General features: G+C 38.0%; 1 protein-coding gene across 10 annotated transcripts in view; it reads right to left on the reverse strand.

Moving 5' to 3' along the window:
* Positions 1-235: 235 nt before the first annotated feature.
* Positions 236-23,978, reverse strand: part of LOC135224302 (mannosylglucosyl-3-phosphoglycerate phosphatase-like) — a 96,158-nt gene continuing 72,415 nt past the window's right edge. For all 10 annotated transcript variants that reach the window (XM_064263163.1, XM_064263156.1, XM_064263155.1 and 7 more), the window contains 2 exons: positions 8,385-8,508; positions 236-8,272 (listed from right to left, as the gene is read on the reverse strand). In XM_064263163.1, coding sequence (XP_064119233.1) covers positions 8,069-8,272; positions 8,385-8,508 — 328 coding nt within the window. In that variant the 3' untranslated portion in view covers positions 236-8,068. The remainder of the gene's footprint in view (positions 8,273-8,384; positions 8,509-23,978) is intronic.

Consider the following 23,978-nt stretch of genomic DNA (forward strand, 5'->3'; position numbering starts at 1 on the left):
AGTGATATTAGTATGGCACCATTTGCAGTCTAGTGGAAAAGCAGCTTAATTTTAATGTTTTCTGTAAATATGAATATGTATGTGTATGTACAAATATTGATAGCATTACCAATGTAATGATAAACTATTATGCCTTTGGGCTCCAATGACTTTGGCAAAAATAAAATGTATTGTTACAAGAAAACTAATAAAGACAGCGATAATGAAAAGTAATTAAAAGGAAAGAAAACATAAATGATTATGCAATAAGTTTAATAAAAGCAAAATAATGGAAAATCCAAAGACACTGAGCTCAAACTAAAACATGAAACAAAGTACGTAGTAAAATTTTTTGTGCAAGTATTTACTTCAAGCTCTGTAATTAACTAATACTGATTTAACAAAGGGAATTTAAGATTTTACAAAAAATAAAGCACTTATTACATGTCAGATTGTATATAAAGTGCTTCTTAAATGATTCCTTCAAATACCGTACATCATTGAAAACTTTGGTAGGGCAATAATTCCCCTTATCCTTATGTCATAATCTACAACGTATTTAATCTGTATTATGATACATTACTACTGGATACATCACTTGCAATATAGAAAAAGCTGTAGCATGGTAAGGTCGGACGGTGCTAGGTGAAGAGCAATTACTTGCATTAATAAAATTATTTGAAAACATTATGCAGACTGGCCAGATATTAACATTATCACTAAAATCATACAGTAAGTGTAAAAGGTAAAGAATTGGCAAATGTTAAACTTATTAATTGTATAAAATTAGAAAACGTGATAATTCAGTACTGGATAGCTGCAAATTGCCTATATACGTACATCAGGCCATGCAAAATACTAAAAAAATAAAATTGTACACGTATGAAATACATATATGAGGGCACACCATACACGGTACATTTAACAATGGTAGGGTGGTCATTGTGCGGCTTTGTACCACGGAGGAATGTTTATCAAGTTGGGAAACCTTTGTGAATAATATGGAAAAGTGGATCCACATCATAACAAAACATAGTAAATAGTATTTTAAATTTCTATTGAATAAGAGTGGTCTCTACTTACATGGCAAATAGCATTTTCAATTCCTATTGAATAGGAGTGGTCTCTACTTACACAGCTGTGCCTTAGAGCTATAGGCAACAAACAGCTACTCAGTTTAATATTACAGTTGACAGCTTATTGAAACAAGTCAAACGTTCAGTTAATATACAAACATTCAGAAAAGAATATAAATATTTACTTAACAGCAAAAAATTGTGTATGACAAAAATAAACAGTATATGTATGTATAAAAAGAATTCACATTTGCAGCATGCATTATAAATCTGACTTGATTAAAGCTGCAAGCAAAGAGATGTTACAAAACTTCAAAAATTAAAGCTGGTTTAGAAATAATGTTCTTAAGAAACATAATTACAAATACTGTATGAATAAGCACCACAAATATCATCAATTGTTTAAAAGCCAAGTGAACAAAAGTGAAATGGAAACAAGAAAGATGCTCAGGCAAATGAAAATCAGAACCTGTTATGTCATTTAAGAGTTAAGGGTAAATATGCTAACTAAGTCTGAACAACTTGTGATCTAAACGATACAATATTTACCTTTCTTGTACTAATGTTCTGAACTTTGCATCTGTACAATAGTTACTGAGATATCTATACTGTATTATCAACCATCACCTTGTATTAGATACAAAACATAATACTCCCTAACAAACTAAAATATAACCATCACTACAAAATATATCAATAGTATTATTATCAGCCTTCAAAACATAACCACCAACTTTGCAGAGTAAATAACTGTTACACAGGGCAGATGGAAATGTACCTAAATTATAAAAGTTGATTACTACTTGGCTGTTCAACCTGTCTGAACATTAGTGTCAAACATCACTGATTGGACACTTGACTTCTTTCTGACTTTGTTAAAAGACAACAAATCATGAGCTCTTACAACTCTTCACACCTACAAGTGAAACTTCAGATACCAAATGAATGTATGTCATCAAACATCTTTAAAAATGCATAATATTAACATCATTCTTGTACAATAACCATATATACCTACCTATAAATTTTGTACACCACTCAAACTGTAAAATATTTTCTGCAATGGAAATGTTATATATTTGTTCAAATATGGGTTGCCTACACTATTTTGCTTGATTTACTTACAGAAAGAGATGCCCCACATGCTGTAAGTGGAATTTACATAAAACAATTATCATATACGTACAGTAACAGTTACGTATTACCAAGCATACATAAATTTAATCATAAATTCCTTACAATCATACAAACCATATTCTGTACTGTATATCAAAGAGAGCATTCGATATCCAGTAATTATTTACAATATGACTGGAATAACATGACTGATCCAGGAATCTTGGTAAAGAAGGTAGACACAAACAATACAAATATACTAACTATGTATTTATAATACTGAACTAAACCCTGCTAAAGAAGAGTTCAACTTAGGTAGCTATAGTATGAATAGGTAACATAATAAATAAAAGTGATTCTTCACTTATTACAATTAACTGGCACAACACAGTATGGCTTTTGGGTTAGGTGTTGACTGAGGAAAGAAATAAATAGAAATAAAAAAAATATAATTTTAAAAAGCAGCTATAATAAACTCAATACAGGAATATAGAAAGCTACGATATAAATAATTCAATTACCATATGCAGGATGTAAAAAATTGGTAGGAAAGGCAACTAAAATGCAATACGCACAGTGTTCCCCTTGTATTCGCGGTGGATGTGTACCAGAATCCGTAAATAGTTGAAACCCCATATCAATGATCAAAACTGCCTATTTTGTTGGTTAAAACTCAAGAAAAACCCACTAAAAATTTTTAAATCAGGGTTTTTTTTTAATAGTTTTATCACAAAAAGTTCATTAGGAAAAAAAAAAAAAAAAAAAAAAATTTGTGGATATTTCTCATAGAAAATACTATGAATATGCGAATTTCCCGTAATGAGTAGATATGTTCCGAAGAGAAATCAGCAAATATGTAGGTTCGCGAATGCCGAGAACGTGAATATGGGGGGGTCCACTGTACTATTTAGAAGTTTTGTTTTTCATAAACAAAAACCTTGATGTTTGGTAAGCACATTTTACCGAATGCTGATTACATACTTAAAATAAGTGAATAGGAATTGGTAAGGCTTCCCTGACCTGTGGAGTTCCCTCTTTTCATCTGCTGCATTACATCACTTTATTACAACTTTTATGAGGTTGACACGAGCTTGAGTATTGCCATTATAAAATCCTTGGTCACACCAGTGTTCAGCAGTTGTCTGGCTATAACAGGTATCCTTAGAGGTAAGAGAGACAAGACTATCCAAGTAGTCTAGGCATCAAGTCTGCCAAAACATGATGAGCCTATCTTGCTGATTCAGTCTACCAGTTATAGTGCGTACACTGTGCCGATACTCCAAAAACTAACCAGTTATCATCAGGCTGACAGATATCAATGTTGGATGGTAATTATTTGGAACAAAATAAATCTTCATTTACTTGCTTTAACCACTCAAATAAAACAATAATGAAGTACATGTTGAAACTGAGCAATGGTTATTTTATTGCTTAAAGATACACGATAAGAGAATGCTGCCTAATGATGTGGTAATTATGATTCCGTGATACATACATTACTCTAGTGCCAATGTGGGGAAATCATCTAATTGGAGAATGAAAATTAGTGTCCAATATACAGAATAATATTGCATTAGAAAACTCTCAGAATTAAATTAATATAAAACTGTATGTAGTGTATAAAAATATAAGCATCTTGAAGATTACTGTAACATAAATGTGCATTCAAACAAAATAAAGTGATGTTTTTCATAGAGAAGCTGTTGACACCTTGTTACAAAAACTTCCAACAGACATGCAGAGGACTTGTAACTTGAATGCTACAAACACGTAAATGCTGTATTAAAAGTCCATACCTAAGATGAAAAGGATGAGTAACTGGTTAGACACTTAAAATTAATCCACATCTGTGAAAACTCCCATAAAATATAATTCAAACAAGTTTCAAGAATGTTCCCAAGTCAGTCTAAAATGATTATGTAAGTTAGCAAGACTTACATTGACAAATAAGTAGCACTAAATATGCTTGTTTTTGTTTGGGTCTAAGATTGCAAAGTGATTTGGTGTGGCTGGAGAGATTGGGACTTTCTACATAGGGAGGTTTTCTCAAGACTAAACAGCCTCTATGCTTGTTTTAAGTATGTAATCGGCACTCTTTTAAGCACACCTATGGAGCATTATATATTACAGTACTAGTATGGAGTGACTACAGGAAAATATAAATAGGAACATAGGGAAAATGAAAAAAATATTTTAAGCACAGAGATCATGACGAACCTGAACTGTGCCTTGAAAGAGGAATCATGGAAAATAGAGGCTGGCCTCAAAGCAAGGCAGGAAGGAATGGCATCCATTTTATTAGTCTTCTTGGTAACTAACAATAAATAGAGAGCATAAAATGTGCTTTTAGTTAGGGAATATGTGTCAAATAACAGTCAATAAAAGTATACAGTACTGTTTTACCAATGTTCACTTCAAGAAATTACATTGTTCAAGAAATTACATTAAGCATGAAGTACATAACTTTTACAGTATGCCCCAGCTCTGATACATCCAGTCTGCTCATATTTCCTAAAACCCTAGAAAGTGTTTAATTTTGTAAGTTTTAATTTTCCCAATTTATCTTGATTTATTAGTTAACCAGACTAGTGAGCAAAACTCAGTGCCCCCTGGGTTGGAAAATTTGCTGCAAAATTGTTCAAAATATGTAATACATAGTCCTAAGTCTCACAGATAATTTCCCTGTAGAAAAAGCACTAGCCTGATCATTTCATGGTACGTAAATGAAGATTATTCTAACATAGTAGCTAATGGCTAATTCTTTCAACCTGATAAATACACATATTTCTGGGTGGTGATGATAGCTTAAGCAATTCCAAAATTTACGAATAGCATTTCAAAATTCTTATTCTTGGATAAATCTATTTTAGCACCGAACCTATAACCTATACAGTAAAAGCCTTAATTTTATTTTAACAATAACTCGATACCACCGAACCTATAACCTATACAGTATAAGCCTTAATTTTTAAACAAATTCATGACCTGCAATATGATTCTCAGTATCAAGAATCTAAAATAACTCGGGTAAGAGTGATCACATATGACATTGAATAAGAGGATACATAGCAGCAGTGAAAAATCTCAGTATGTAATCAAACATGAACATAGTATACTTGTAAAATCCACACTGTCTCAACCATTTTGAGGGGCACAGTACAAAAATATTGAAAGTTCCGAGTATGGTATGAGTATTTTACAGGTGAGTAATGACATGTTGCAAAACTCTAGCGTAGAAAAATAAAATGAAGGAACTTTTCACTAAAAAGTGGAATTCAATTCTTACAACCCCAAAAAACATACTTAAAGCACCAGAATTCTTTTAGAATTAAACAAAACTTATTTTTATAAGGGGTGAAACCTTTTTTGCAGTAGCAATCAAATCACTTTAGATTCTTGTGCAATATTCTAACAGCAATACCATTGGATATTAGAAGATTAAAGCTAAAAATAATAAAAACAATCTGATTTCCCAAGAATGTTTTAGAAACAAAATACAAACTAAATACTGTACGTACTGTATAGAGCTTTATTCTACTCTTCCCTATGTAGAACAGAATGATATCCTATACTATTGGTAATAAATAATTGGAATACGGACATATTTCTAATATCCAAGATTTTTGCCTACCTTTGTCTGGTTTCACTTCTCAATCACATCCCTTGGTCATAAAAGTTGGTTCTAATCTTAGCAACAAAATATCAAGTAAGAACTATTCCTATATATGTGTTCCAGTACCTACTAAATATTTTGGAAAGACAATGTCATTTTCCTTCATAACGCTAACTCGTGAAGCTTCTAAAAGTGGGCAAGAGACCTAAGAGAATTAGTTTCCTGGAATTTAATCATCAGTGAAACAATTTATGGTATGCAGTCTTGATCTTATGTACAATTTGGTGGTGTTGCCTATTGCCTGAAACACATATGAAAAAGGATTAACTTCTGATATTTATAATTCTGCAGTGGAGTGTTCTGAAGAACAATATCCATGCATTCACCAGAAATATGAAATACTGCAGGGACTTTTTATACTCGTATATAAATAAAATGGTGTATCACTTGACTGTTCATAAATTTCCTGTAAAAGAACTAGCAAGATTTATTTCCAAATCAAATCATTGGTCAATGTACTCAAAGAACTGCAAGGAGATGGAGCTTTAAGTGTCTAAACAACATTACTCTTACATAAAACTGGTGAAACGATGAGTATCTGTTCAAAATACAAAATGAATTAAATTTTTCATGGCAAATTTGGTGAATACCAGTGACTGTCAAATAACCAACTCTATATAATTTCAAGAAAGTTGAAAATGAAAATGCAAGCACCAAAGATTAAAGTAAAAACTTAATTATCATATGGCCCTAAATACAGTATTTTCAAAATTCAAAGGGAATTGTAACACAAATGATATTCTTACGTAGATGAAATAAGAATGTGATGTCATGAAGCTGAAAAATCCTTAGAGCAATAACAAAGGCATACACTAGATCTTCTCTCTTTATTTATCAACAATATTGTTGATTGTAAGTAGTAGTCACTTAAATAAAGTGCAGCACTCAATAATAAGTTCTGTCACTTTAAAAGTCGTCACTACACTTGTAAAGGAAAAGGAAACCATCCAGGTGTTCATTTTTCTCTTTCAAAATACTGAGAGTCTCATCAGAATTGTTGATTTCCCTGTGAGTATTATTGAACTTCACAAATTTCCACTTCCTTCAAAAATTTTAACTTTCTCAGTTATTCCAGCTTATTTTCTACATCTATCCATAAAACTTCTTAAATATTTTCTCCTATCCTTGAATATGGCTAACCAACAATTTTCCCAGTGAAGCAATTACCACAATTTCCTCTTCCTATTTCACGTTTTGTATGTTCTATCTTAGTCATTTCTTGTTAACAAAGCTATGTGCCAAACATGGTAGTTTGGAGCATCTTATTTCCAAAGTGCTTCATCTATTTATTGTACTAAATGTGTGAATAGTCTTCAAACATTTGACTGGTGCATCCCCTTTCTAATCAATGATCTATCAGTAATAAAGGCTGTGACTTATATAACCTCTACATCTCTGTAACTTGGTATTGATTCTTTTTTCAAAAAACTGCTTTAGGTCTGTATATCTATCAATATATTTTACAGTGGCATTAACTTTCAGACATTTTTAAAGACAATACGTAACATTAACTAAACTTTCACTTTGCTCTAGCATATAATATGAGACAAGTTCCACTGGAATAAAACTGTAGTTCATGGTCTGCTATATCTCCAGATATATTACAGTGTGTACCTGAAACAGTCCTAGTAATACTAACCAAGCAAGTGTTGAATTACAGTAAAACAATAAGAACATAAAATAACATTTCTGAGGTATCGCAAGATTCCCTCATGACGTCGATGAGTATTAATTTCTAAATACGTACCGGTTTTGGTAATTAGGTAGACAAAACTAAAACATCACCGTAAGTGACTAGGAAAACGTAATGAAAACATGCTCCTTATAAATTAACACGACTCCCAAAATTCCAAGATCAGCCATTGTTTACCATATTGACCTCTGCACTCTCCAGTCTCCTAACAAAACATACATTACATAGGTACACCTAAGCATTTCTTCTTAATAGGTAATTTCAACTTGTGATTTCTATAAAAAAAGCAATCATTCTAAAACAAACCAAAGGCTAAATTATATTTTGCATAAGATTTTACACAGCCATGAGAGAAAGGGACATATATGTCAGCATAACATTTGTTCCAAAAGTAAAATTTAAATTGAATATTCTATTTACCCTTTATCATTCCTAAAACATATCCTTTGTTACTAATTTTCTGGCAAAAATAATAAAGAAGAAAAAATTGCCCTGCTTCTAACCCACTCTAGTCGTAGAAGAAAAACAAAATTATTCTTCTGGTGCTGGCTCAGCCTCTCCCTCAGGCGCTGGCTCAGGCTCCCCCTCGGGTGCTGGCTCGGGCTCTCCTTCAGGTGCTGCCTCAGGCTCTGCTTCTGGCTCTGCTTCAGGTGTAAGAGGAGATGAAAGTTCATCTTCCTCATCAATGACAGTGACACTATATAATGTCTTCTCCTGTCGTAGATTCTCAATTAGCTGCAGAAGGACACATGAATGTAATTTGCAATATTTATTTTATGGTAATTATTAATAAGAGTCAAAGGATATACTATTACGACTGTCAAAATAAAGATATGAAAGAACTTACTTCATCCGTAGCTATCTGTATTCTTCCTTCAATCTCTGGTGCTAATTTACAGGCCAAGTCCTCTAATTCATTAACACTCTCTTGTTTTGCCAAAGCACCACGGAGCCTTCTGGCAGAAGCAGATCTGAAAGTCCAATAGTATTGGTAAGCTTTTACTACGATTCTCAAAAGCTGCTGCTTTTAAAACACTTTTTGAATTTTATAACAAAAAACCACTTTACATGTCTTAACTTCTGACCATACATTCAATAAGATTTGTTAGAGCAGGCTACTGACTGGGCTCAAATTATACCTCTGAAATGTCTTAAAAAGGGTATCATTGGTATAAGTATGTGCAAATCTGTTTTGAATGCACAGCTAATAAGTGGTTGGGAAGATTATGTGCAAAAATGTTGGTTGAGTGCACAACTAATAAATATTAATTCAACAGAAATGTAAATTACAACAAGAAAAAATCCTTGCTTCTCATTTTCTGTCTAGACAGGTTAAAATTGTAAGGATCACATTACAGAATCTGATTACTTTACTGTACAAGGGATGATGGAAATTAGGTAATTTAACAAAAATACTGAGGGTGACCCAACTCTCATATGGCATGCTAGTAGGAATTTGACTTAGGCATACAACAAACACTCATTTAACACACTGCAACTCTATGAAAGTTGAGTAAAATAATGGAATAGTAGGTTGAAATAGGAGTACATATTGGAATAGGTTGAAAATGCTGAGGATTCCCAAAATTTTTGTAACTACATAGTCCTCAAGATTGCCAGTTTTGTTAAATTATAACAGAATGCTGAAAAACATCATGCAAATTAAATATAATGAAGTACTAAGCCATGCTCTTATGCTGGTATACACAATATACTGTATATATATGTATAAACGAATGTCACTGATCATTACAGCATAATCAAGAAAATAATAAAATAGATATAAATATAAATCAGTAAAGTAACTGCATTCAAAAAAAGAAATAAAACAAATTGAAAATGACATTGAGAAGCTGGCAATGTTCAGGAATCAGTAATCCTGAGCCCCATACTAAAAAAAAAAAAAAAAAAAAAATGCCAGCAATAATTCAAGAGTGACATTGTAAGGGTTAACTGGGGAGACAAACATCAGGAAACCAACTGCACCAGGCAACATTATTACAAGCAATATCCATTCCTCAGAAGCCTGTCCAAAACAATACAATACTTAGTCAGAAATTGAGTGCATGTAAAACAAAAGGTTTACACTTGCACAATAAACTAATCTAAACACAGTTATGTTCTTATTCTAACACCACTCAGTAGTACAACATAGTAAACCAACACAGAAAAACCAGTATTATGAATCCATAAATGCTTTTATTTGCAAAATGTTTAACTTTAAACTATTCTTAATTTGCCCAATTTATGATCTAATTACAATACAACAAAAAATCAAATCAACTAATACCTGGAAAAGAGAATAAGGTACTAGTTACTGTCTGAAGAAATCAGATAGATAAAATCTTGGGTTTATTAGCTTTTTATCAAGGAGGGTATAAAGGTAGAAGGCATAACACTAGGAAAAATTACATATAATTTTAGTTATGAAAACTTACAATAAAAAATATAATTCAAGCAAGTAAAATTCAGGTTTCAACCTAGCAACCACAGCTTTGGGTTTACAGGGGAGGTCACATAAGCCCTGATATTTCAGTTCTTTAAAAAAAGCCACCGATATTTGCTTCTCAGCAATGGTACCTATGAAAAAAGGAAGGCCTGATACACATTCAAAGTTCCAAGTCATTAACTACTCTTCACCTTTCTCCTTCAATTGAAGGAGACAACACTTAGTAAAATAATCAAACCTGCTAATTAAAAGCCATATTAAAGGCTTCCTAAAATCACACTGCAGGGAAGTTCAGCAAGATTCTTGACTCTCGATGGTATTCTACACTTAATAGTTAAAGCAGTCCCTCATTTATCCCTTGCATATTTGGCCCTTGATGTTATCTGGAGGGTCACCAGCACCACAATTTATATTTGGAATACAGTGGACACCCTTATTCGCATTCTCCGGATTTGCAGACTAACAAATTTGCGGATTTCTCTTGGGAACATTTCCCCCACATTATTTGTGGAAAATTCACCCATTCGCGGTATTTTTCTATGAGAAATATCCAGAAATTCCAGGTTTTGTTTATCAATTTCATCATAAAATGGACTTTTTGTGATAAAACTATTAAAAAACCAAGTATAAAAATTTTAAGAGGGTTTTTCTTGAGTTTGAAGTGACAAAATAGACTGTTTACAGCATTATTATCAGGTTCCAACTATTCGCGGGTGGGGTGGGGTGTCTGGTACACATCCCCTGCGAATACGGGGGGGACCACTGTATAAGGGGCATTGTAGAAGTGGTAAGCTGGGATAAGCGTTTCAGGGGATTGGACGGGAAAGGAAAGCTGAGAGCGCCCTTGTCTGCAAGAGATCTTTTGTGACTATTATTTGCTTAAAGGCCTCAATGTCCCATAAATGTCAATTTGTTTATTACTTTTCAAGGGGGAGGCCGGCAATTAACGGGTAGGAGGGCTGGGAGAGCTGAGTGTGGGGAGGGAGAGTTTCTTGCCAAGCTGTGTCTCAGTCTGTGTATATATAGTACATGTGTACACTTACACCTTGTATTTATATGTATGTGTGCATATGCATGCAATGTACATGTAAACTGTTTTACATCCGTAGAATACTTTTTCATGGTACCTGGATACTATTTCCAAAATCCAGCAGGATTCTTGGAAAAACGAGTGATTACTGTAATTAATCTGCCACCTATCTAACTTGTTCTATACAATCATGCCATTCAGTGTTCCTAACAAAAAGTTGGCAACAGTTTAGCAGTCTACTCTAAGTAAATACCATGTAGTAGTACAAATAGTGTAAGTCTTAATGCTATTTGATTACATTTTTGAGACATGCTTTTAACAAAATATACAATTTTTTGCCAAGCTGAAAGAAGCAACTACAGTTATACAGTACTTAATTACAGTACACTGACTGAACAAAGATTCTATATGTACTTCTAAATGTTAAAAGTCAAGAGACTAGGCAGAGAAGCTCCAAAGAAACAATATTCTTAATAGTACTTAACTCTGAAGTAGAATAATTGTCATAAATTATTCATTACTATAACATTAATAATACTTTTCTGTGAATTATATTAACAGTGGTAACTTATCCATATGTAAGGCAGTTCCCGGGTTACGACGGTCTCGGCTTACGACGTTCCGAGGTTACGACGCTTTTCAATTGTATTCATCAGACATTATTTCCAGGGTTACGACGCATGTTCCAGGGTTACGATGCCTACAACGCTCATCTGGCAGATGAAATATGACACCAAAAAATGCAAAATAATCAATATTTGAAGGTTTTTTTGATGAAAAATGCCATAAGAATGCAGTTTACACAGTTTTCAATGCACCCAAAGCATTAAAAGTAAGGTTTTCTTAGGATTTTTGACGATGTTCCGGCTTACGACGATTTTCGGCTTACGACGCGTCTCAAGAACGGAACCCCCGTCGTAACCCGGGGACTGCCTGTATATGTAATTGCATACGCTTGGATTCATATTAGGTATGTCTGCTACACCGATAATTGTCCCCACCCTACTAACAGTGAGTGAGTGCATTTGAATAATACTGTAGCCTATGGTGACTGAAAAAGGAAACAATGAAAAATATTGTCAGAAAATGGCTGTGTAGAGGCTGCAGGAGACACGGGGGTTAACTCAGTATTGTACTGTGTAGCAAGTGCTGTCACTTAAGATGCTCTGGATTAGATATTATATATGTAGGGTAAGAGATCTTAAATGACTAAAATGTATATCAAGAAGAAAAAGAGAAGCACCATTTTATGGTGGAACGACAGGTAAAATGTTACTTTTACCTCGTGGGACACATTTGACAGCAACAAGTGTTGAGAGAACAATATGGAAGGCAATTTTAACTGCCTAAATTAAATGGTTAAATTACTAATTTATGTGAGTTTTCCACTAGTAAGTAGCAAGTACGCATATTGCATTAAGGCCTGTATTACTCTGTATGGTGGAAAGATATCACGAATAAGGAAGTTAGTGAGAAGTGCTGCCCAGAAATTGGAAAATACTGAGATGGTTTGGATGTGTGTTGAGAGGTTAAAAGCTAGTCAGCAAAAGTACTACGTACATATAAAGTCAGCACAAAGACCAATAGCAAAAGGGGAGAAAAATAAACCATGAGGATATAGACTAAATAAAAATTCAGGCAGATAGGACACAAGCCAGTGAGGAGAATATCTGATATGAAAAAGTTAGTAGTTATGAAGATGATGTGTATATGTTGGTGAGTTCGCACCATATCTGGCTGCTCAGTACATACCTTTATTCTATATCTCTCTTTCAAAACTAAATTAATTCTCGCATACATATTGAAAGATAGGCTATACGTAAATTATTTTACATCAGAAATATATGTTGTGTGTAATCGCCTTTTGCTAGAGTGATGGTATATATAATCTGCAGCAAAAAATGTTGAAGGTGAGAAATTAAAGAACATATCTTAAATATTTAGTTTGCCATTACATATTGTTCTAATATGTGCAGTACGTATTCCAAATAAATATAATTTGTGTAGCCCCTGTCATGCTATGCTGTCTCTTCCTAAATTGATGTTATGGAAATCAGTAACATACCATTAGAGGCTTTAAAATTCTCTTGTGCTTCTGATTTTCCTGGCTCTTATATCATTTTAGTACTTCCTTTGGGGTTAATCCAAAGCATTCTCCCTTTTCTTTCTTTTATTCTTTATTTTATGTTGGCTTGGGCTAAGAAAGGGCATTTCCATTTTGAGACAAAAAAATTATGACTAAACAAGGCCATAATGTATTATGAGTTGCTTATATAAATCATGAGTGAAAACCAACAGCTCTGGAGCTTTACCAACTATAATCTTGACTCCTTTTACTTATCTTCTTTGATCAACAGTAACCTAGATCAACAGTAACCTAAGCATTTTCTACAGTTATATGGACTGTTTGTAGTATCTGTAACGAGTTGTCACTTCCAAAATAATAAAAAAGATAATACTTGCTACCTTTATAAAGACCAATCAAAATGTCATAGCCTTACAAAAATGATAAGCACACACACACATGCAAAAGCTTTTTAAATCTAGATTAAACTAGTTTTTCCAGACATAAACTGTGTTATGCTTTGTAAAGAGTAGATAGAAGTACAAGCAACACAAAACTAATAATTATTATCACAAAGTAATGCCATTTCAATAATAATCCATCAGTGTGTAATGGAAACACCTAAATATTCTGTTACATAAAAACCACTGTTTTACATGTCTCAAAGGTTGAAACAGGCCAGTAAGTTAAAGATGAAAACTACAAATCAGTATACGTGTACTGTAATTTGTCCAACTGATATAAGGCTTAGTAGTGCAGTCAATAGCTTTGTAAATGAGTTTCAAACATCAGGTGTTGGGTGTTACTGCCTTATTTGCTACTTGCAGATTGAACACTGATTTATTTCAAATTTGAACAGGTCAGATGATTCACTTTGCCAAATCTACAGCTAAAAACAGAACAATATTAAGTGATATATAGATATCACGTAATTAATGCTCCGTGTTGGCCTGTTTCGAATTTCTCAAATTCGGGGTTTTACACCTTTAATTTGCACTCTCAAAAAGAGTTAATCCTAAACAACAAAACTGCTTAGTGGGCAAGAAAATACTCCAACTCTGAAACTTATTACTCTATGCTACAATGTGTACTAATTCTTGTTTTTCCTATGGGTAGTATAATGTATGTATTTGTTGCTAATGCAGATAAGCAGGATTTTTAGGCTACTACTTCAGGTACTAAAGAACCATTATAGTACCTAAATAGGGGGAATGACTTGCCCAGAAATGTTTGTACAGTACTTCCTTCCCTCGTGTTTCCCCTTCTAAAATTTTTTAGAACTAATATATAAGGAACAACACAGTAATAAATCATCAGATAAAATATTACTATCAAAACATGGAATAGCAGCAGAAAAGTACTGTACTGTACAAACCATTATTACTGTGTTAAAGTTCATGTAGGCTCTATTATACTCTAGGTATTATAATGGGTCTACGAAAAAATTGATAAGAGAAATTAGTAACCATTTGTAGTCAGCCTTCAATATTATTTTCAGTGATAGTGCAGGATATAAGAGCAAACAGTGCACTACACAAGAAGTGATACAGTACATCCCTGCTGATTGCTGTGAAAAGCATCATGCTATTGATGAAATAAAGTGTTAGGCTATCTTAACTTGAAAGTAACTGTGGTCAGAGGAGGGATCAAAGACTGAAGAGCTGGCGTTGAGAGAGTTTTAGCCCTTGAAAGTGGGTAAATCTCAAACACATCAAAGTCCTAATATAGGGACAATGAGAAGCCAGATGAGGGCCACAATGAAGGTTGTAATAGTTAGGTATCAGAATAAGCTAGCAGACACTAAGGGAATTACTAAGGCAGCAAATAATTAAGATGAAGGTGCTGCAGCAGTCAGTGATGATATTAGTTGGGAAGAAGAACAGGGCTGTGAGGAAGATGGTAAGTAGTGTTGTGGTGATGAAGATAATAATCCTGGCTGTGGTGATGATGACTGCCCAGGCTGGTGTGATGGAAACTGGAAGAAATGGTGCATTCCTGATTTGCCTTTTTCCAACAGAGTGCCCTTGAACCAAGCTCTAAGCCTATCAATGTCACCAAATTTAGTGTCAAGTCATCTTCTGGTTGGTTTACATAGCATTCTTCAAAACAATCAGCATCTTCAAGAGGCTGGTTGAGTTATCTTAATATTGGTTGCACTTGTTCCTTTGGTTCTTCATTTTCCCTTTTCTAGTTAGCATCTTCTATTGCACTTTTTCAGTAACATCATCAACTGTCAGTGGAACATTCATAATTCTTCTCATGCAGTTCCTGAGATATTCAGTCATATGGCTAGCAAATTCTGCAGCCTCTCAGGAAACTTTGGTGAATAAGACTACATCAGTAAGCTACACATAGGGGACTAGTTTTCTTTATTTATTCCTTACCATTCTGGGGTTAGTTTGCAACATGCCTCTACAATGTTCTTCACACAGTCTTTGAGACTACCCCATTCTTTGCCAGAGAAGTCAGTCCCCTGATATAGAAGAATGTATCTGGCCATATGTTATAGCACAGAAGACCTGCTGAAGTTATTAATTATCCCTAAACATGATGACAAATCATACTTATCGAATTCAGAGGAATGAATAGAGATTTGTTAGGATGACAACAGGCCAAGTTCTTATGCCAATATCAGCAGAAAGCTGTGTTATGCTGAAAAAAGAATCATACATAGTATGTTTAACAAGTTTTTTGCTTGGATCATTTTCCCCTAGCTTGATGAAATCTTGTGATGATTTTTTCATTATGACACCTGTGCATACAAAATCCTCTGCAAATATCATCTGTAATAGCCACATCAAGTTACTGACCTTCAGATAAAATTAAAAGATTAAGAACTTCAGAAGTGGAAAATCGGACAGGGGTTACTTTCCAATCAGGCTATACCATACCACCATAATAGCTATGATTATGAAGAAAAAAAATCAAAGTGACAGAGGCTGTTAAAGAATCTGCTCCATTGAAAGCAATGAGCACAGTAGAAATTCAAGAAGGGCATAGATCAAATACATAGAAAGTTTTAATGGGGTCGACTGAAGACCAGACCGAGAAGCATATCCCTTTCAACACCATGGCAATTATGGCCGAAGTAAAAGGTTTCCTGGGAGACTGATAAAAAAGGCTAGAACCAACAGAATGATTTAGGAAATATTATTCATTATATATAGTATATTATATATATAAACTAATGTGAAAATGAGCGATGAATCTGCAAGTGCTGATAAGAAGGCAATTGCGTTTTTGAAAAATCTAGATAAAATGATATTGTTATTTTACAATAAAGTTTTGTACATACTTACCTGGCAGACATATACTTAGCTTACGTCTCTGACGTCACGACAGAATTCAAAACTCGCGGCTAACGCGACAGGTAGGTCAGGTGATCTACCTTACCCGCCGCTGGGAGGCGGGAGGGTGTAAGAACCATCATACCTTTCTTGCCAGATTTTTTCTCTCTTATACCTGTCTCCTGAGGGGAGGCTGGGCGGCCATCAATCGTATATGTCTGCCAGGTAAGTATGTACAAAAACTTTATTGTAAATAACAATATCATTTTTGTACATGAACTTTCCTGTCAGACATATACTTAGCTGATTGACACCCTTGGTGGAGGGTACAAGACAGAAAATAACAAAGAAAAGGTAAACAACACCTGTTGTAGGATAAAAATAACCTTGGTTCTTACCTGTTTAGGCTGAAGACTTCATAGATACTGTCTATTAGTCTGCATTAGCCATAAAGAGCTACAGCGAGGGCGTGACCTACAGCTGAAAAGACTCTTTGGGTCTACTAACGGGACTGATATCCGCTTACTTAGTAGAATCAAGTCGGATCATGTCAATGGGGGTTCGCCCTCTTCTATGACAGAACCTGTCCACTACCAACGCAGGGAGCTTCAAACCAAATCCGATCACCTAACCAAACTAACGTTATTAGCATTACGAAACGAAAAAAGATGCCTACCTGCATCATTTTTCATACAACCATATGAACTCAATTACCAAAAAAACAAGGGAAAAAACTTACTAAGGATATGTTCCAGCTCCCTGCCCCAGCACCGAATCCGCCGATACATGCACGGGCTAACGCGAAGCACTCGTCATACGTAATACTGACGTCTTTTAGGTAGTGGTTGGCGAATACTGAATTACATCTCCAGAATGTAGTTTTCATCAGATTCTGAAGAGACATATTCTTCTAAAGGCCAAGGAAGTGGCAATTGCTCTTACTTCATGAGCCTTGACTTTTAGGATCTTGAAATGTTCCTCATTACAAGCTTTATGTGCTTCTTTCACAACACTTCTAATGAAGAAACGACAGCGCATTTTTCGACAATGGTCTGCTGGGGTCCTTTACAGAGCACCATAGTCTATCCTCAATGCCCTTAAGGGTTTTCTTCTTCTGAAGGTAGTATTTAAACTCCTAAACAGGGCAAAGAGTTCTTTCAGGTTCTTCCCCTACTATGGCAGATAAACCACGAACCTCAAAGTTTCCTTGGCCACGGATTTGAGGGGTTCTCATTTTTTGCCAAAAACGAAGGAAGGAAGGAAACAAACCACGGAATCTCCTTTGAAAACCTACCCTTCCTTCTAGGGCATGAATCTCACTAACCCTTTTAGCTGATGCTAAAGCCATGAGAAAGAGAGCTTTCCTCGTGAGATCTTTGAAGGAGGCTAAATGTGGTGGTTCAAACCTAGCGGACCTCAGGAAACGAAGAACCACATCCAGATTCCAACTTGGAACTTCGCTCGAGGTTTTCTTGGAAGATTCAAAGGATCTTAATAGATCATGAAGATCTTTGTTATTCGAAAGATCTAATCCTATGTCTGAATACCGCAGCCAGCATGCTTCGGTATCCTTTGATAGTAGATACTGCCAAACCGCATTTTTCTCTGAGGAAAACTAGGAAATCTGCTATCTGAGTCACAGAGGTACTGGAAGAGGAAAAACTTCTGGTTCCTGCACCAACGGCGAAAGACGTCCCACTTCGACTGGTAGACTTTAAGGGTCGAAGGTCTTCTAGCTGAGGCGATAGCCTTAGCAGCTTTTGTCGAAAACCCCTTCGCTCTGACAAGACTTTTGACAGTCGAAAGCCAGTCAGATTGAGAGCGGGGAGTTTCTGTGATACCTGTCGAAGTGGGGTTGTTTGAGCAAATCTTGTCTTTGTGGAAGTGCTCTTGGAAAGTCCACCAACCATTCCAGTACCTCTGTGAACCAATCTTGGGCGGGCCAGAACGGAGCTACTAGCGTCATTCTTGTCCTCTCCGAGATAGCAAATTTCTTGAGGGTTTGTCCTAGTACTTTGAAGGGGGGAAAGGCGTAGACTTCTAGCCCTGTCCAATCTAGGAGAAACGCATCCACGATACTGCTCTGGGTCTGAGATCGGGGAGCAGTAAAGTTCGATTCTTGCGTTCTTCTTTGCTGTTGCAAAGAGATCGATGTGAGGTCTGCCCATCTTCTCCACAGGTCTTGGCATACTTCTTATTGGGAAGGGTCCACTCGGAAGCAGGAGTTGATTCTTCCTGCTCAGGAGATCGGCCCTGACGTTCCTTTCTCCCTGTACGAATCTGGTGAGAAGACTGATCTTCCTTGTTTGAGACCACAGCAGAAGATCCCTTGCTGTTTTCGTACCAGGGAGAAGGAGTGCGTCCCCCCCTGTTTTTTGATGTACGCCAAGGCTGTTGTGTTGTCCGAATTGACCTGCACTACTGCATTTCGGACGTGGGTTGCGAAGGCTTTCAATGCCATCCAGACTGCCATCAACTCTTTCTTGTTGATGTGCCAGGACACCTGATCCCCCTTCCAGGTGCCTGACACTTCTCTTGTCCCGAGTGTCGCTCCCCAACCTGCCTCCGATGCGTCGGAAAACAACACATGGCTTGGGGTTTCGGCATGTAGAGAGACATTCCTTCCACAAATCGAAGTGGGTTGTTCCACCACCGAAGGACTCTCTTGATTTCCCTTGAGATCTTGAAGGAGAACTCCAGATCTAGGGAGAGACGCCTCCAGTTCTGGTATAGGAAGAACTGTAGAGGCCTGAGATGCAACCTTCCTAGAGAAACGAATTGCTCCAGCGAGGAGAGTGTCCCCAGCAGACTCATCCACTCCCTCGCTGTGCATGCATCTTTCTCTAGGAAGGTCGTTATTTCTCGTAGCAACGAGCTATCCTCTCTGGCGACGGAAAAGCCCGAAAAGCCAGAGAAGCTATCCGAATCCCCAGATAGATCCTCTCTTGACTGGGGATTAATTGAGACTTCTGGAAGTTCACCAGAAGTCCCAGCGAACTTGCCAATGTAAGGGTCTTTTGAAGGTCCTCCAGACATCTTTCTTGAGACTCTGCTCTGATTAGCCAGTCGTCGAGATAAAGCGACACCCTCACTCCCTCCAAATGTAGCCACTGCGCCACGTTTTCATTAACCCCGTGAAAACTTGGGGTGCAGTTGATAGGCCGAAGCACAAGGCCTTGAATTGGAAGATGTTTCCTCCCATCATGAATCGTAGATACTTCCGTGAAGAAGGATGGATCGGCACATGAAAGTAAGCGTCCTGAAGGTCTAGAGACACCATCCAGTCCCCTGGACGAAGAGCCGCTAACACTGAGGAAGTTGTCTCCATGGCGAACTTCCTCTTTTCCACAAAGACGTTCAGGGCGCTTACATCCAACACCGGTCTCCTCCTGAGTTCTTCGGAACTAGGAAAAGTCTGTTGTAAAAGCCCGCAGAGCGGGGATCTTCACTAGTTCTATAGCCTCCTTCTCTAGCATGAGATCTACTGCTAGAGAAAGGGCTTGATTCATGATGGGGTCCTTGTACTTGGCTACCAACTCCTCGGAGTTGTCGTCAATGGTGGTCTTGACGAGAAAGGAATGAGGTATCCTTTGCTGACAATCGATAGGGACCAATTGTCTGCCCCTTGTGGGCCCAGACGTCGGCAAATTTCAGTAGTCTGGCACCCACTGATGTCTGGAGTCCTGGACCGCTATTTCTTCCCTCTGGACTGACTTAGAGAAGGTTTTACCTCTCTTAAAAGGTCTAGTCCCTCTGGTTGCAGAACCTCTGACAGCGGGTCTACCTCCTCGAAAGGGCTCCTGTCTCAGAGGAGTCTCTTTCTTGGTCTTGGGTTGGAAGACAGAGCGAGGTTTCCTGGCCGCCTGGGCTAACATGTCCTGAGTAGCCTTAGCTGAAAGGGCACTCGAGACATCTTGGATAATTTTCTTGGGGAACAGAAGAGGAGAGAGTTGAGCATACAAGAGCGAGGCCCTTTGTGCATGAGACACTGCCTTCGTGGAGAAACGAACAGTAGACCGACCGTTTCTTAAGCACTCCAGCTCCAAACAGTGAGGAGACTTCACTCGATCCGTCTCTCACTGCTTTATCCATGCAAGTGAGTACACAGTTAAGATCTTCAGGAGACAGAGCATCTGGGTCTTGGTCTTATTAGCCAGAACACCTAAAGACCAATCAAGGAAGTTGAAAACTTCCAGGACTCGGAACATTCCCTTCAGTAAGTGGTCAAGTTCGATTCATTCCCTCCCCACGTAGTCTTGGCGGACAAGAGGGCGGAACGACGAGCAGCATCCACTAATGAAGAGAAGTCCGAGTCCGCAGACGAAGGGAGAGCGAGGCCTAAAGGTTCTCCCGATTCGTACAGAATCCCAATCTGCCGGTCAAGTTAGACGGAGGGAAAGAAAAAACCGTCTTCCTTTCTCTTCCTTAGAAAGGAGCCATTCCCCAAAACCTCTCAGCGCCTTCTTCATGGAAAACAGTAGGTTTCATCCTTACACAAGACGAAACCTTCGACGTCTTCGAAGTGGAGAATAACGAAAGAGGAGAAGGGGGAGCCACAGGAGAAAGGATATCTCCAAACTCTTGCAGGACGTAACTCTTGTTAGTTTTCTTATAGGAGGAAAACTGAGGCGTCTTTTGGTCCTTCTTCTTCTGAGGGGTCCTGTTCTCCTGAGCTGAAGAGCCCTCCTGATCCTTAGAGGCGCGACTATCCTTAAAGGAGTCTCTAGAGGAAGTTAGACGTATACGTCTTGGAGACAATGCTTCAGGCAAGTGGTCCACTTGCAACATCCTTCCTTGTCTGGAGGAGTGCGTTTCCCAGATCCTTGCAAGCCTAATAGGAGTCAGGCGGCAGTCAGGTGCAGAGCGCCATGTTTTTTTTTTGAAGAAGAACTTCTATCAGGCTCTTGGCGCCTATCCAAAGGAGAGCGGCTACCAGGCGAACGGCGCCTGCCAATACGAAAAGCGCCTACCAGGCTCTTGGCGCCTGAACCGAGGCGAGAGAATCTCTGGCGACGAGCGACTACTAGTGAGCGCCCTACCAGGGGAGAAGCGCCTGCTAGGCTCTCGGCGCTGACTCGAGGCGAGTAAAAGTCGGGAGATGAGCGCCTGCCAGGCGAAACGCGCCTAACAAGCTCTTGACGCCTGTCCAGCGAAGGGCGCCTGTCCGATTTAGGGCGCTTGTCAACCGGAGAGTGGAGGCGAGACGAGGAGTCGGCTACGAGGTGAGTAGTGCCTACTAGGCTCTTGGCGCCTGTCAAGGGGAGCGATCCTGTCTCGAGAAGAGCGTCTGTAGGGTGAGGATCTCTACGCGCAGTTTGCTCCTTGTCCGAAGGAGAAACTTGTCTGTCAGGCGAATGTCGCTTAGACGCAGATGTGATCTTGTCGAAGCAGAAAGCCTCCTGCGAGAATCCGAACGCACAGGTGAGCGCGCCTCTTCCGTCGAAATAGCGAGAGTCAGGAGAGGGAGCCTGGACTTCTTTACAGGAAGCGAGGACGTCCTTCCTACGACGAGAAGACACGCAAAGAGAGCCAGCCAGAGCCGAAATCTGCGCCTGAAGGTTAGCCAACACCCTTGCAGGAGAATTCACAACTCGTGAACAGGAGACGAGGCTCGATCTTCCGCTCCGCGGGGAACGATACTCCTGAGATCTCTTACGCTTCTTCGCTTCCACCTCAGGCTCTTCCGAAAAAACTTCAGGGCTGGAAAGGGCGGGCGCAGGGAGCGTTCCAGGCTTCTTCGAAGGGCGCGAGGCTTCCGAAGAGCTCCATCCTCTTTTAGGAGAAGCGAAGGAAGACGACGAGAAGCACTGGCGCAAAATTTCTCTCTTGGGAGCGACCAAGGTAGCCTGGGAACGATCAACATGAGCTACCGAGGGACGCCTGACCGTTTGGGGATGCTCCCTAACCTTCCTGCGGCTTTCGACTTTCCTCCTCCACTGGGACTGGGAGTCTGGAAGATGTCTAGGCCTGGAAGCATTAGGGAGCCGATCAGACGCACCCTCCACTGCACTGGGTTCAACTGCACAAATCACTATTGGAATCACTCTTACCTTCTAGTTGCTTGATTTTCCTCTCCATACTGCGAAATGGTGGCTTTCATTGAGGCCACTTCCGAAGGCGCATCTTCGGCTTCGGTGCAGGGAGCAGGAGCTGAAACTGACAAGGAGCTACTTCTAAAATAGGATTATCTACATCCAACTCGCTAATACGAGGATTCGACTACTGCTCCTGGAAGAAGCTTTCCTAACTTTATCCTTTTCAAGCTTCCTCAAGTAGGAAGACAAAGACTTCCATTCATCCTCATTCAGCTTTCACATTCATTACAAGGGTTATTAAAGGTGCATTCATTCCCTCTACACTTCAAACATACCGTGTGAGGGTCTACCGCAGCTTTCGGTAGCCTCACCTTACACTCAGTCATACAACAAACTCTAAACATAGCAGTTTTCTTAGTATCAACATCAGACATCATGAATCCAAGAAAAATCCAAAGAAAAATCCAAAGAAAAGTCCAATAACTGTCCACAAATCACGAATGCCAGGCCAAAAGATCGGGTACTTCACCAAAAGTCCGTAGAAACAATCCAGGGCGAAAACGAGAAAAGAATCCAACTGTCAAGAGGTACCGACAACAGGTGTGGTCGACACCGACGACAGAAAAAATCTGGCAAGAAAGGTATGATGGTTCTTACACCCGCCTCCCAGCGGCGGGTAAGGTAGATCACCTGACCTACCTGTCGCGTTAGCCGCGAGTTTTGAATTCTGTCGTGACGTCAGAGACGTAAGCTAAGTATATGTCTGACAGGAAAGTTCATGTACAAAACTGACTGTAGAGGAAAGTTTTTTTGTCAAGGCAAATTTTCAATGTGGGTGGAACCTCCTTATTCCGGAAATGGATTCCTATTACGTACCTCAGGAGGACCTCTGTCTAACTACTGCTGCAACTGAGGAAAACACTGTTGTGATTCTAGGAGGATTAAAATATTCTTGAATGCATGAAGAACCTTGCTGGGGGGAAATGTTGTAAAGAAGTTTATAAATCTTGTTATTAAAGTCAAGCCCTTTAGGTTAGGCCCATGACAGTTATTTTAATTTAATGGTCTGGTTAAACTCCCTAATAATATTAAAAATTAGAATAAATTTCAGGGGCGATTAAATAGCATTCATGGCTAATCTAAGAAGAAATGGACCAAAGAGAACAGAGTGACCTATGAGGAGGGGAAATGACTGGCATGGATGTGCTAAACTTCGTGTTTTTTTCTAGATATCAAAATGTCATGGATATCTTTAAATGAGCCTGAAATCATAAAATCACACAGAACAAATTTCATGGTTGTTATAAATGGTAAGGCATAATGCTCATATGGCTATAGAGCTGTTGCTAAAGTTTTACCACATTTTCTCAGACTGGAAACCTGATCCAACTTCAAACGTATATGGTAAATTAACAAAATTAATTTTAAAGGCAAAAGTATAATGAGTACCATATTTTCAAAGGTGAAAAGAAGCTATCAATATCATTACCACACTTGCATAGATTATCATTTCCCACAACTATGAGGCAAAGGCAAAATCAAACGATATACCAGTTCAAAAGCTAGCATACTAGC

This window comes from Macrobrachium nipponense, chromosome 12 (assembly GCF_015104395.2).
Source record: "Macrobrachium nipponense isolate FS-2020 chromosome 12, ASM1510439v2, whole genome shotgun sequence".
NCBI classification, from domain to species: Eukaryota; Metazoa; Arthropoda; class Malacostraca; order Decapoda; family Palaemonidae; genus Macrobrachium; species Macrobrachium nipponense.